This window comes from Salminus brasiliensis, chromosome 5 (assembly GCF_030463535.1).
Source record: "Salminus brasiliensis chromosome 5, fSalBra1.hap2, whole genome shotgun sequence".
Taxonomy (NCBI): domain Eukaryota; kingdom Metazoa; phylum Chordata; class Actinopteri; order Characiformes; family Bryconidae; genus Salminus; species Salminus brasiliensis.
In genome coordinates this window covers 7,963,712-7,980,427 of record NC_132882.1, presented here as the reverse complement: position 1 = coordinate 7,980,427, position 16,716 = coordinate 7,963,712, and the positions used below count along the sequence as shown (strand labels likewise).

At 38.2% G+C, this 16,716-nt stretch overlaps 1 protein-coding gene across 1 annotated transcript; it reads right to left on the bottom strand.

The window, feature by feature from the left end:
- Positions 1-279: 279 nt before the first annotated feature.
- LOC140555454 (uncharacterized) lies at positions 280-3,010 on the bottom strand. The gene is made up of 5 exons (XM_072678694.1): positions 2,897-3,010; positions 2,729-2,806; positions 2,187-2,312; positions 2,021-2,095; positions 280-372 (listed from the first exon to the last, which is right to left on the bottom strand). The coding sequence occupies exons 1-5, from the start codon at positions 3,008-3,010 to the stop codon at positions 280-282; spliced, it is 486 nt and encodes a 161-aa protein (XP_072534795.1).
- Positions 3,011-16,716: the final 13,706 nt, after the last annotated feature.

Sequence of the window (16,716 nt, the reverse complement as noted above, 5' to 3'; positions counted from 1 at the left end):
TACCTACCAAAGGTGCTCCAAGGAAGGACAACCGCTGAACTGGCAACAGGGCAGGGCACCTAAGGCTGGAGGTCCCACCTCACAACCTACAGGATCTGCTGCTTACGTCTTGGTGCCAGATACCACAGGATGCCTATGGTCTTGTGGAGTCCATGCCTCAAATGCTTAGCTGTTTCCGCAGAACAAGGGGATCTACTCAATTTTAGACAGGTGGTGCTAATGTTGTGGCTGATTGGTGTATATATAAACAGCATACATAAGCAGATCAAGCAGAAATCCTCAGCGTCTCCGTCTGAGAGTGCGCTTCTCCAGTCGCTGAAGGAGTTCTCTCACTCTTGCATTGACTATTTCCCACGCACAGCCAGCATGAGCCTGAAAACAGAGAGGAAAACCTTTAACAGGTTCCATGATTCACTGTCAGACTGTTGTAAGCAGAACTCTCAACTGCTTTGAGGAACGAAACCGAGAACAGGAAAACTTGTAAAGTGTCTGTTAGAGGTTCATGATGCTCTTTTTTGGATATTTAGATATTTAGACATATGGATAGGATGCTGTAATCTCCTATATGATCATCTACCAATATTCAGATTATTAACAGACTATCTGGTATTTCTTAACAGTGGTAGGGCTAGGAGGAGTTTTGGACCAGGATGAGGCTCAGGTTTAGGTTAAGGTCAAGGTTAGGATGAGGTTTAGGTGTAATGGGAACAGTTTAAAGGTAAGTGTAATGGATATTTAGGTGAATGTACCTTAAACATAAATTTAGTATCTACAAAGCATCTACCACTATCATAATAAAGTGTTACAACCCCTGGATACTGTTACAGTAACTGCTCCTTTACGTCATTTAACATTGTGAGCAAAAAATGCATATGCAAATGTTATGACACCTTCGCCATTCTTCCTAATATGCACATTTCATGACCTAAGTAGAAATTAACCTTCATGTTTTGCAAATATATATATATTTACATTTACATTTACATTTATGGCATTTAGCTGACGCTCTTATCCAGAGCGACTTACAAGGTAACTCGTATTACAGAGGGTCAATGGACTGTTAGGAGTCTTGGCCAAGGACTCTTATTGGTGTAACGTAGCACAGCCACCCAGACCAGGAATTGAACCCCAGCCCCTCACATGGTGTGGTAGCTCAGTGGCAGGTAGTGGTGTTATCTGTTGCGCCACACCAACCACCATATATATATATATATATATATATATATATATATATATATATATATATATATATATATATATATATTGCTTATTTTCAACCAAGCATTGTTATTGATTTTTTTGTAATAAAGCTATATAATCATACACCTGTCAGCCATAACATTTGAATCACCTGACTAATATTGAGACGTTAGCAGCAGATCCTTTAAGATCTGTAAGTTGTGAGGTGGGGCCTCAATGGATTGCATCAATAAGCCTTAGGTGCCCACGACCCTTGGTCCTTTCTTGAGCCACTTTTGGTAGGTACTGACCACTGCATACCCCACAATATCCACATGGTGTTCTGACCAGACTTCAGTTCAGACTTCATATGAGACCAGTCTCATATTTTTATGTGTGCCCATTTTCGGATTATTTTTATTTACACATTTCACTTGCTGCCTAATATATCCACTCTTTGACAGCAGCCACCGTAGATGAAGATAATCACTGTTTTTCACTTTCACTTTCACTGTCAGTGGTACTAATGTTATGGCTGATTGGTATATTTTTGGACAATAAACAAGGATAATTTAACTTACTACAAACATTTCTCAGATAAGATAGATAAGCTGGGCTGGTCATTTTTGCTCTGCACTCTTGGGGGGGGGGGGCTTGGGGGGATGTAGCTTGTTAACCTAGACTAAGTAAGTTAACAAGCTACAGAAAGAGTACAATTCCACTTCCTGTGCTTATGCTCCAACATCATGAACAGAAAGTTCAAATTTTTGTTCTAAAATTGATTTCAATTATTATCCCTTGTCTAAGCCCCGATCATAAGGGCTAAATCCAAAAGACTCACCATGTTGTCTTGAATAAAAGTCTCCAGCTTGTTGAAGCATGTAGTTACAGGTTCATGGTCATGAGCATGATGGGCCTAGAAAAAGCAAAGCACAGGTTTATCAAATGCCCATTTTTGCGATTAACAACAATTAACAGACACATAATGCAGTGCTGGTGGTGCTTACACAAGGTGTTAGAGTGTGTTGGGTGTGTTTCAGTCCCTGAATGAGATTTTCCGGGTTTGGATTTTTCCTGTAAATCGATTCTGCTTTCTTCATAATGTCAACCAGCAGTACGGCGTTCAGCTCCACCTGAGAGCATCAAAACAACAAACCTATGAGCTATTTTCATTTTGACCCTTCACCTGCATAATTAAACTATATACACTAAACAGACAAAAGTATTGGGACACTCGCTTATTCATTGTTTCTTTCGGATTCAAGGGTATTAAAAAGAGTTTATCCTGCTTTTGTTGAGTAACTGTTTCTACTGTCCAGGAAAGAAGGCTTTTTAGTAGATTTTGAAAGGAGCATTGCTGTAAGGATTTGTACACTTTATGCCCCTCTTACACATGCTGGGCATTAATGAGAGTCATATTCTATTGCCATTATTTCTCTACAGGGTCTCTACAAGCTGAATACATCGACTAGAAGGGGTGTCCGCAAACATTTGGACATGAATACAGTATGAATACATATGAATGAGGAATTCAGCATTAATGCTGTACCTGATTCAGCATCTGCGCAGGATCACATAAGCTGTCTATTTTGTAGTGAGGAGCACACACTCCGGATATATCGGTGCTCTGCAGGACACAAAAATAGGAACATTCACATGTAATCCAAATGAAACCAGCCGTTAAAGAGAGGCCGATAGATGCCATGTCCACATTTACCATGCCAGTTAAGGCCTTGTAGAGGTTTCCCCATCTTATCATCTGTGAACACTGTTTATGAGCTTCAAGGACAGACAGCAAGCTGCCAATAACGAAGGCTCTGATCCAGATCATCTTTTGAGGGACCTGTGGGGTTTGAGTACATTGGAAATAATCAGCAAATGAAGCTTTACCTGCTTTAAATGCCTGTATTTGGGCACATATTTCAGTTCCTCACTCTTTATTAACATCATTCATTTCATATTAGTGTTGTAGCTGTTATTGAATTATACATCATAAGGTTAATAACTGAATAATAACACCTTTAGGCTTATTACACACTAAGGTGTATTACTCAGTAACTACAAGGTATTCTGTATAAACTGGTTTGGCTATTATTTGCTAATAGAAGCTTATAATAACAATAGGCCAGTAAACTTTGCCATAAACTCAGGCCTACATTTGGTCGCTGTCACACAAAACCCTTGTATCTCCAGAATGCCGACATAACAGGACACGGAAAAACCTTCTGGGCTTTCAGCGGAAGTCCATTTTCAAGCATTTCTATTGGTCCGTTCATCATGAACACAATATTTAAAAGTAAAAACAGCAAAAATGGAGATACAAGGTTTTTGAGTGGCAGTGGTATGCATTTCTAATTAAAAAACAAAATGTATCTCCAAAAATATTCTATGCAAACCCTCCTTACCTTAGTCGTGGGCTCTCTTTCTCTCTCTCTTTCTCTGTTGGAAGACAGTGTTGTCTGGATGCAGGTGTGATGCTGAGCCATGCTGAGCTATGGTGCTTTTATACAGTAAGGATGCTGCAGCAGGTGTACCACACCTGTGAGGCTTACGCAAAGTGAAACTGGACATCTCTGCTGTTTTCCGGTGTTCATACGGGAGTCCCCCTCCGTTAGGAATGCAGAGGTGTAAAACTGGTTGAGTTTTCCAGTTATTTCACTGCAGCAAACCGGCTATATTCCACTATAGCAACTAGGCCTCTGTGTGACGGGCAGGCCTCCAGTGCTTTGATAAGTTCTGCCCTGGGACAAGGTGTGGGCTGACACCCCCCCCCCCCTTTTTTTTCCTGTCAGAGCTCCTCAGGTTGTCTCACTAATTTTCTCACTTTCAGAAGCCACTCATCCTGTATGGGGTTTTGGTGCCTCAATCCATTACTGGACACACACATACACATCATCGCTCTCACTTCACTTGCATTGACTTGACTGAAGTCAATGTAAAGAAGATTAAAATTCCAAGTCGTTTTGGATCATTTCTATTGGTTCATTCATCATCAAATTCGGGTACAATGTAAAGAACAACTGCCAGATTCTGATTATGGCAAAAAGTATAAAATGGAGATACAAGTTTTTTGCATGACACTGACAATATGCACTTGTACTGTAATATTGTGGATGCACTGATATGGGACTTGATGTTTCTCGTGTTATTTATGCCGATAACATATCAGCGTTGGATATTAAGGCAAATACATAAATATTATATTATATATATATATATATATATATATATATATATATATATATATATATATATATATATATATATATATATATACACATATATACATATATACATATTATATACTTATATACTTATATATATATAAAGTCTACCTGGAGTAAGAGACATTTTGCATATAAAGAGGTCAACAACTGCTCCAAACCTGGCTTCATCATGATAATGATAATAACAACAATAACAACAACAACAACAACAACAATAATAATAATAATAATAATAACAATAAAAATAAAAATAAAAATACTACTACTACCACTACTACTACTAATAATTATTATTATTATTATTAATTAATTAATGTATTTATTTTAGTAGCATTATTTTAGCATAGTATTAGCATTATTAAGTGAATGTATAATTAGAATATACAAATATACAATCTATCACTAAGGTTTGAAATGAAATAAAAATCTTTTAAGCAATTATTTCCTCCTTATATATGATTCCAATGGCACTGCACTATCAGCTAAAGAGACTGACCGTATGTTGACATGAATGACAGTTGATCTATTCTTGCGTTCTTTTATCACAACACTCTTAAAAATGGTCATGTGAGCGATGCAATAGAAGAACCACATGTAGCACCTTTATTCTTTAAGACTGTTGGTGGAACAATCTTTACAGAATACTGGCTCGAATCCCATTCAGCCTAAAGGGGACTATAGCACACAGCTCACTTTATAACATGGACAGGTCAGTTGCATTTGATGTTGAGGTAACAAAGTTAACATGCAGCCTACTCTATGACTGCACCTCTACTCGATTTCTCAGAACAGAAATGTGTTGGATAATTAAACTGCCCAGATCTACGACCCTAGCCTTAGGCCTGCTCTGTGACAAGGTGTGTGCCAACACCTTTTTTTTTCCACAGCCAGACCTCTAACTAACCTGTTCAAAGATTGTCAGATGGCCAAGCACCACCCCGTTGGATTAGATCCAGTTGAAATAGATCTTTACTGGAAATATTGTATTATTCCTAGAACAGTTGGTAGGCTTCTGCACGAGTGTTGTGGAAATGCTGCAGAGGGTTTTGGACAAGTATTACAGCCGTGATCATTTCCATGAGTTCTTCTCATTGTCAGAGAGTCCTCCAACTGTTAATATTTGCTATTTACTGTTATAATTTTTCAGATCATAAAGGATTATTGTGTTATTTCACAGAGATTGAGCATCAAGCTTTCAGATCAATACACAGATTATTACATAACCCTACTTATATGTGCTGCATCTTCTTTTAATAATATTTATTCAAGTTATTGCCCTTTAAAGAAAAGCTGTATTTACCACGGCAGAGTGGAGTAAGGACAGTACGCTACGTAAGTGTCAAACTATGGACCTTAAACACTGTTGTGTACGTGTAAGTAAATCAGATCTGTAAAACAGGCCGATTCCAAAACCCCCAAACTGTTACATCACAGTCTTCACTCATTTTATTTACGTCCCCAAAATGTACATAAACCCAGCCCCCTAGTATTGCCAATAGAATAGGACACTCTGGAGCAGATAAACATGAACCTATTGTCACCATAGCTAATGCCAGGCGTGTTCTTGAGGGGTATAAAGTCCTCAGCATTGAGCAGTGGAACTGTGTTCTCTGGAATGATGGATGGTTGGTGCTCAATCCAGTGCTTTTGGGATGAGTTGGGGAGTTGAGGATGAGGTGGGGTGGTGATCTTCCAACACCCTGAACTCACTAATGCTCTTGTTACAGAATGCAATCAATCAATCCGGTAGAATCCAGTAGAAGTAGTCTTCACTGGACAGTAAAGACAGTTATGCCAGCAAAATAGTAAGCAAGATAAACTCTTTTTAATACCCTTTATTTCAGAAGAAACAATGAAGGAGCGGGTGTCCCAATACTTTTGTCCGTTTAGTGTATGTAGTTTAAATATGCAGGTGAAACGTCGGAATGAAAATAGCTAAAAAGTTTTGTTTTGATGCTCTCAGGTGGAGCTGAACGCCATACTGCTGATTGACATCATGAAAAAAGCAGAATCTATTTACAGGAAAAATCCAAACCCGGAAAATTTCATTCAGGGACTGAAACACACCCTACACACTCTAACACCTTGTGTAAGCACCACCAGCAATGCATCACATTTCCATTAATTGTTATTAATTGCAATAATGTGCATTTGATAAACGTGCTTTGCTTTTTGAAGGCCCATCACCTTACCTGGACATTAGAGACAGTTACTCCAACAAAAGCAGGATGCACTTCTTTTTAAAACCTTTAATATTCAACAATGAGCAGGTGTCCCAATACTTTTGTCCATATAGCGTTCTTATTTTTAAGTCTTAAAATACTTGATCACTTAAAATGTTCATTAAATGAGCATTAAATGGAATCTTTAAAGCATCTTATAAGACAGTCTCCTTTATGAAATTTCCAAAGCAAATAAAGGACTGGAGAAATAATGCATTATTTGGTGCTCCTCAACTGCAAGAACATCAATAGAACAGTTCTTTTCAATTTGCCCACAACAAAAAAAGTGGTAAATGTAAGCAAGTAAGTAAGTAAATAAATAAATACATGTAACATTGCACAACATTGCACTAACTGTATGGAATATTATGCTATGTCCACTGCAGCAGCTGACAGTAGCGCTGGCCAAATACTCCCGGTAGACGTATCTCACATTATCAGTGTTTTACATCCACTGATTACCTGGATGAGACTCAGACACATTCACAGAATGAATGTGTGTGTAGGTTTAGAGTCTCGGAGGACTAGGTTAGGAAATTCTGCTCTAAAGTTATCGGCTGACAGAATTGTTTCCATAACAGGCTACATTCCTCAGCGTAGAGGATGATCTCATTCACTCAGTGTTTTCCTCTGGTAGCTGATTTCCGTTGCAATACACACACACACACACATACACACACACGCCTACCTCAAGGCGTTGCGGGCATTCTTGCATTCTTTCCTGTGTGATGAAAGAGTGAATGGATGCCTGTGTTTAATAAAACTGAAAGTGGAGTATCACTAAAGCTAATGAGAGTCATGATTCATTCAGAGGACATAAGCTCCATATGTAAGCACATGACTTGAAAATGACATCACTGTGGCCTCATCCAGGACATGTTCAATTCTCCTCTCAGAATCTTACCATTAAGGTGGTCATACGTATACAGTGTCTCCCAATTCCTGCCTGTCCCAGTTTTCCATTTCACCATGCTGCTCTTAATACACCTGAGTTAAACTCATCAAGCACTTTGTTAGGAACACCTGTCCACCTGCTCATTCATGCAGTTACCCAATCAGCCAATCGTGTGGGAGCGGTGCAATGCATTAAATCTGTGGCACAATTATTGCTGATGGACGGGCTGGTTCGAGTATTTCTAGGACTGCTGATCTGGCATTTTCAGCTCATCAGTCACTCTAGAATTTTCAGTGAGCAGCAGTTCTGCAGATGGAAAGGCCTTGTTGATGATAAAGGTCAGTTGATAATAATTGGGAGACTGTTGAAGACATAGTTGATGAATTTCAATTTCTACTGAGGCCCACAGATTATCAGGGGCAGAATGGACCCAACAAGACCTGTCTCCACAGTTCAAACAACTCTGTTATTATAAATAACAATAATAATAGAGTAAGTATTTTGGAGATATGTGGTTGTAGATGCACTGCACTTACTGTACTATGCAGAGGTTTCAGGCTTGAAGAAAGTAGTGAGATCTGGTCAGTGAGCTAGTCTGAAGAACAGAGCTCGGTTCCTCCAGGTTTCTCCTGGACGCCCCCCAGTCCAGCCAGCACAGCGTGGAGGATGTGTTCAACTCCATCAGCAGCAGCAGCAGCAGCAGCAGCTCACCTGATTTACCATCATTAAGCCCTGATTTACCACCAAACCAGGAGTTGATATGAGGAGAACTCTAAATAATACTAGACTCCATGAGGAGAACTTTGGAGATGTTCTAATGAACACAGTGATGTACAGTATCAGTCAGAAGTTTGGACACACCTGGTTGAAAACACACCTCGTCCCCCTTTCAGAAAAGGGGACACTGGGGACACATGGAGACACATGGAATTCAAGTAGTCTTAAGCTGTATGTTGAGCTGAAAGGAGATGCTTGGGTCAGAGAGGCTATTAAGGCTATTTATTGGATTTGCTTAATAAGTAAATGTGTATGTATTAATGTACAGCAACAGACTGTAGCTGCAGGGTATGAGAGCTATTTCCACCCTCTCTCTCTCTCTCTCACACACACACACACACACACTGCCAGGGTCCTACAAACAAGGCCTACTAGACACCCCACCAGCCACGTGTCTCCAGAGTCCAAATGGCTTTAAGATGATGATCAGCACACATGCAACCAACTTTTGACTGATACTGTAAAAGCACTACTATTTTGTATGAATGTTATTTGTGTATATATATACATTGTTTTTTTAATGCACTATTACTGTATAATATATTATTATTATTATTAAAAATACATTAAATATATTATTTAATATTTAATATATTTGTTTCATATCATTTGAGCAGAAGAAAAGATATTAATGACTGAATGATATTTACAGGATTGTGTTTAACCGTTGCTGAGTCTACCCGTAAATTCACTTTGCTGAAAACAGGTTATTTGAAATTGAAAGTTTGCGCTGTGTGGGTGTCATTCAAGAAATAGAAACTTTTTGGTTGAACTCCCACTCAGCAGTGACGTTAACAGAAGACACGCAGCCTGCCTCGACATGCACGGCAGAGCTAGGCAACGAGTGTTGCTCTGAAACCTGTGACAACAGTAACATAGAGCAGATCATAGCCTTACACGCCCTGCATACACCACAGCTCTGCAGACTGCAGTGTCATACAGCAGATCTGCTATATAATACGCCTGGATTTGTGTATCTAGAAACATCAGGCATTCGAGGCTGCGCACACTGCAGCCTCCGGAACAGCCAAACCGATGCATGCAGAAATCCTGACAGGCCATTAGTCTTCATATAATGTTGTCAAGCAGTCTTTTGTCATGGCACGGAGGGCCGTGTTTGCATATGGGAGCTGAGAAGTCTCCATCAAAGAAAGCAAGACGTGACAGTGCTCTGTCAGCTTCCAACTGCTGCACTGTGTGTTCTAATTAAAGTGAGGACTGATGTAGCAATTAGTGCTGACAGGTTTGGAGGGACACAGCTCACACCATCGCAGATCAGGGGTATGATAACGGATTGTGATTCACTTCATATAGACAGAACTGAGTGCACTATGATGTGAGACGGTCAGTTTTATTTTATTAATAGAAATGTTTATTCATCCCTAAATAACACATACTGTCTTTGTGATTAATTATTTATTGTCAAGCTCACATCTGACTCAATTCAGACAATTCTGAGAAACTGTGGCTCTCAGCATTGTCATACATGTTCAATATATGGGCAAAAGTATTGGGACACCTGCTCATTCCTTGTTTCTTCTAAAAATCAATATCTGGCTTTTGTTGGAGTGACTGTCTCTACTGTTAAAAGCATATGTTCCTTGAGAAACATTTAGCGGTTCTTTAAAAGGTGCTTTAAGGGACATCCAAGGAACCTTTTTCTTCTAAAAACTTTTCTTGAAGGTTCCTCAAAGCACCTTCAGAGGTTCCTCCACAGTTTGTCCCGGAAAGGCTTTCTACTGCATTTTGTATTGGATGGTGCACCAACCATCATTTCAGAGAACACAATTAGTTCCACTGCTCCAGAGCTCAATGCTGGGGGGCTCTATACCCCTCTAGCCCACACCTGACATTAGGCATCTGCTTCAGAAAGTCCATCTTCAGCTGTACTGGTAGTGTCCAGGGGGAAATCACAGGTGTCCACTGGGTGTCCACCGAGTGAGTGTGGTGCTTAGTCCAGTGCATAAACTTAATGACTCAAAGACAAAGGTTTATGAGTTTGGAAAAATTCTGTTAATTAAACGTTTTATTTGTCATTACATTTATGGTTAAGGATATTAATAATTAAGGATTTATTCATTGATTATATAGAATATTATTACTACTACTACTACTACCACCACTACGTTTACTACTACTATTATTATTACTGCTACTACCACTACTACTATCACTGCTAACACTGCTACTATTACTGCCAGTACTATTATTACTACTATTGCTACTACTACCATTGTAACTACAACTGTGACTACTACTTCCACTGCTACTACTACTACTACTACTATTTCTACTATTTCTACTACCACCACCACTACAACCACCACCACCACTACAACTACTACTACTATTATCAATTCTGCTACCCCCACTACTACTACTACTATTATTACCATTACTACTACCACCACTACAACTACTACTACTATTATCATTTCTACTACCACCACCACTACAACTACTACTACTATTATCAATTCTGCTACTCCCACCACTACTACTACTACTATTACCATTACTACCACCACCACTACAACTACTACTACTATTATCAATTCTGCTACCCCCACCACTACTACTACTATTATTACCATTACTACTACCACCACTACAACTACTACTACTATTATCATTTCTACTACCACCACCACTACAACTACTACTACTATTATCAATTCTGCTACCCCCACCACTACTACTATTACTATTACCATTACTACCACCACCACTACAACTACTACTACTATTATCAATTCTGCTACCCCCACCACTACTACTACTATTATTACCATTACTACTACCACCACTACAACTACTACTACTATTATCATTTCTACTACCACCACCACTACAACTACTACTACTGCTGCTACTACTGTTAACTGTTACTATTACTGTCACTACTACCATTTGTATTACTATTATTATTATTGCTACTTATACTACTACTGTCATTGATACTACTACTATTTCTATAAATACTATTATTGCTGCTACTACTACCACTGCTATTATTACTACTACTGCTACTACTACAGCAACTATAACTACTTCTACTACTACTACTACCACCACCACCACCACTGCTACTACTACTACTACTACTACTACTGCTGCTAAAATAAAAACATATAATACTATTAGTACTACTAATAGTAATAATAATATTAATAACAATACTAGTAATAATACACTTGTATTATGAAACTGTTTCTATGCAGTAGATGTTTATTTGCTCATTACCACCACTAAATTCTCTTTAGTTTCATTCATGTATAACTGAATTTATTCTAACAGTATATGCTTTTATTACAATAAAGAGCATTTATGATTAATTACAAGAAAAAAAATGTTTTTAAATGATTTCTTCATCAGTGTTACACTTCTGTAGTTTCAGGATGAGCTTTCTGCCGCATCATCAGATAAAGTACAGGTAAGTTCAGTTGACACCAGGAAAAGGAACCCTGCACAACCAGCAGGTTCTCAACACACTACATAATGCATAATGTGGGAAATTTCAAGGAAGGCCCTCAAGGAATAAATGAAACAGTTAAGCCTTCATTAAGTAAAGCATGGCCAAAAGAAGTATATTAAATGTATATAAAAGTAATGTGAAAAAATAAACACATACACCTGATAAAATGCCTTTTATAATATAGTTTGTAAAATAATAAATAGAAACACTGTAATAGCTGGTATTTCCCCCTATTGGCTAAAATAGCCTCAATGACATGTCCTTTACATCAACTAAGCGTACTTCTTTATGTCAGCAGTATGATGTTTCAGGGGTTTCGTGCATGCCTGTTTCAAATCCCCCCAACATCTAAATAGGAATAAGATCTTGCCCATTACAGAACTCCCCATTTCTTTCCTTTCTCTCATTCCTTGGTGAATTTACTAGAATGCTTTGGGTCATTGTCATGTTGCATGGTCCACCTGTGCTTTAGCTTCAGTTTTGGAACAGATGGTCTCACATTTTCTTCAAGCATCCTCTAAAAAAATCATTTCTAGTGGATTCTAATCCAATAAAAAATTAATGGATTCTATGGGCCCAGTAAAGTAAAGCAGGTCGAAACTCAAAAATCAAAATAGGTCTTTAGCCATCAGAACAGTATTGGGCAAAATGGGATTCATGCAAAATAGCATGATGGAAATCATTGCTAAGGAGAAAAACTATGAAAATTCTCATGGTACGTTTGCCAATAAATACCTAGATAATTTTTGAATATATTTCATTTTGTATTCATATACTATATAATATTATATAAGAATATAAAGTCATATAATATATAATATTATATTATAGTGTATGAATTAAGAACAGGTACTGTGCGTAAACAGGCAATGGAAGCATTCTTATTTAGATAGCTGTTGATGGGAAACACTGTGAAGAAAAACTGAAAGTGAAATGTACTTTTTTAATGATAACACAATTTGCTTGGCAGCTTGGCAGCGGATTGTCTTATGTTTGGATGAAGCCTAACTGGTTTTTAGTTGGAATGAATTTGCCTGATTGCTGTCTAATTACACAGGATTACAGATCTGAGTACACGGTTACTCCCTCAGCCTGTGGAAAACATACAGAATTCCTGGCACTGTTCATTTCTTAAGGTTTCATAAGCCTTAGGTCCTGTTTGTTGTTTATCAGTTTGATGTTGCACTGAGGATATGAAAGAAATCAGACCTTTCAGTAAACATCATACATGGTTTTCTCTGTAGGACACATCAGCTTTCAGAACAACACCAACTGTCTGGATCCCAAAATCTTTTTTTCTCATCATCACAGAACACAGATGATTTCAAGTCTAATTCTTTGAGCCACCCATGTGATGTTAACCCCGTATTACTCAGTAACTACAGGGACTTCTGTACAAACTGGTGGGGCTGTTCTCTGGTAATAGAGGCCTGTAATAACAATTCTGGCCCTCCGGCAGGACATCAGCTTTTTCAGGGGTTAAACTTAAACCTATCATGCTAATAAATTACATCATAAAGTATATCATTTTACCACACCAGATTTTCTTCACACTGTGTCTTCATGTTTAGAGTTGCCCTAGAGTGTAAAACCTGCATAATAAATGAATAATGAGAGTACATAGTACATGAAACTGACTGACAACTGTTTGGACAAAAGTATTGGGACACCTGCTCACCCATTGTTTCTTCTGAAATCAAGGGTATATATAACAAAGATTTGATCCTGCTTTTGTTGGAGTAACTGTCTCTACTGTCCAGGGTAAAAGGCTTTCTACTAGATGTTGGAGAATTAGTGAGGTTAACATATTGAATGGTCTTAGTATTAGATGGAGCATCCACCATTGTTCCAGAGAACACAGTTCCTCCACTGCTGCACAGCTGGTGGTTAATGCTGGTGGGCTTTATACCCATCTAGCCCACGCCTGGCATTAGGCTTGGTGTCAATAGGTTCATGTTTATCTGAACCTTATCAAATAAGCAGGTGTCCCAAAACTTTTGTCCATATAACAACTATAATGAATGATGTGTTATTGGTGTTTAGCATTTGTTGTTTTGATTAAAGATGCTTAAGTCTCTCTCTCTCTCTCTCTCTCTCTCTCTCTCTCTCTCTCTGTCTCTCTCTCTTTTTCTCTCTCTACCCCTTTCTCCTTGGTCTAATCACCCTATTGCCCTTGCAGCTGCCACTCTGCCTTCTTTCTGGAGAATGATGAAGAAAGGATTGCTCTGGTGGACGAGAGTGACACGAGCAGCTCTTCTTCGTTTTCTCTCCCTCCGAGTTTGGTAGTTCCTCCTGTTTCCTTTGGAAGCCACGCTGCACCATCCATCTCATCCAGTCTAATGGCAGCCCCATTATTAGTTAGATGATTATGCGTTGCAAGCCATTTAGCATGGCCAACGACTCATGTTCCATTTATTTGCCACAGAAGCAGCTCAGTCAGTGCGTTTCTTTCTCTCTTCCTTTAAGAGGTGATGATGACGCCGCCTGCTGCTGCTGATGGTGGTGGTGAGCGCCTAAATCACATGATGTATTGTTGTTGTGGAAAATTAGATCGCTGAAGACTAATGTATTTAGCACCTTACAAATAAGGCAGGCTTTATGATGCATTGTAATTTAACATTTGTTTGGTTAATGAGCACCGTCTGGCTTCACCAGCCATCCACAGGAACTTGCTGGCCCATTAAATAAACTATTAGTCCTTGGTAATGGGAAGCGTATGACACCACGTGGGCGTCTGATAACTGGAGCACGAGCAGGTGCTCACCCTCATACAGAGCATGAGGCCAGGATGCTTTGCTTAATATGGAGGATAGGAGCACTTGTATCAACAGCTTTACAATACAAGGGTGGAGAGTGCATACGTTGGAATGGCTTAGTGAGTATGGCATCATGAAGGCTGTATGGATGATGAACCCAGGTTAAATTAAAGAAATACTTAATTACAAAATAAGATATTATTAAATATTATTATTATTTTTATTGGACTAAAATCATTAGGATTTCCTTTTTTACAAACATTTTAAATATTTGCTACTTTGGCCTTTGCTCTGCTCCAATAAAATGATAAAAAGTGATCAACTTATTAAAAACTTAATGTGTTTTTATAAGTGTCAATCAATTAATGGCATTAATCACAACAATTCCACAAAAAATCTGTGATTAATCACAAGTTAAAATGCAAATAAATAAATAAATAAATAAATTCTGTAATTCATTCTGATTAATCACAAGTTAAAATGCTAGCTAGCACATTCTTAAATATTTAGGCAGGACAATAAATAAATCTGTCTAACAAACAAACAAACAAATAAATAAATAAATAAATAAATAAATAAATAAACAATATTCTGTGATTCATTCTGATTAATCACAAGTTAAAATGCTAGCTAGCACGTCTTTGAATTTTTGGGCAGGAGCACAAGTAAATGTGCCTAATAAACTGTCTAGAGGAACACAGCCTTTTTCTCATGATATCTCAGGGTTGCTTTGAGAATTTTAGCCTCGAACACGTCAAAGCTCTGAGAGTATGAGAGAATGAGAGTTAGTTATGAGATTTAATCCATAATTCATCTTAAATATAGTGTAATCTAGCCTCTGAACTCAACAGTAACTAAATAAAGTCGCTAATCCTTCACTTAAAGTTTGCAGATTACTGTGTGTTCATGTGTTAATGTTGACAGCACTAGTTTTTACTCTTACATTCATATCTATCCTCCTTCTGTTTCACCATTAGTCACTAATGCAACAGCCTGTGATTTCTGTAAGGAATTTTATTAAGGGAAAAAAAGTGTTTATGTCATAACCATGGAAACAAAGACTGATAAGGGAGCACGTGTCAGTCACGGGAGAACAGTGAGATGTTGGTGTCTGGAAAAGTGAGTAATTGAATCATGTGTTCCTCCTGATCGTGGAGTGCATTTATTCAGCATCATTACCATTTACACCAGTACTGTTGAGTAGTGTTAGGTAATCCGTGACCCGAGGTCTTTTTGTCCTGAGAAAAAGGATAATTGTCATTACCGCAACACATATGGTGGCGATGGTAATGACACCTGGCGTTAGCTGATGAATTTCTATTTGAATTCCATATGAGCCAAAGCATGTAAACACTACTTTAATTATTGCTTATTTTATTTTTCAATATTTAGGATGGTAAAGACAGTCCCTAATTGAGGAATCACCCATATACAGTATAGATACTTGAAATAAATGAATTGTTACATGTGAACTATAACTGAAAATAAGTCATTTTATGAATTTTATACTTAATTGGTAATTATTCCTATTAATTGTGGGAGAACATTACTAATAAACACTGCATTTCCCAGCTCACACCTCCACACATTCAGAATGTCTTAAGTCTATGAAAAGGGTCATTTCGGAAACCCCTGAATTCTCCATTAGTACTCACCAGCCCTCACATGCAGCTTCTGTGACAGACACTTTATCATTGTGTGTGAGCGGAAATTCATATTCTTCCCAGCCAGTGAATGTGGGTCTCTTTTTGAGATTAACTCCACACTTTCAGTGTACCCTCACTGTCCAGGGACTGTGGGATTTCACAAATCTCAAAAGAACAGCTTTAATGGGGAATTCTGTTGATTTTACAGTGTGGATGGTTTTACACAGTTCAATTGTGGAGATAGAAACAAGGACATTCAGACCAGTTTTGTATGGAATGGTTTATTGTTGAGAGATTTACTGATTCATTATTTCAAAGTGGTGGTGATTGGATGCAGGGATCTCAGTTTTCTCCAAAATCAGTGGAAATGGCCAGGGATGCCATAGCAACCACACCAAAAACTATAAACCACCTAGAATAAGACATGACCAGCTTGGCAACACCTTAGGAAACCACCTAAACAGTTGATGTTCAAGTTAGTGTAGTGCTCTTAACTGCTGTCAAAGGGAGCTTTACAGGGATCTCCAATCCTCAAGAGA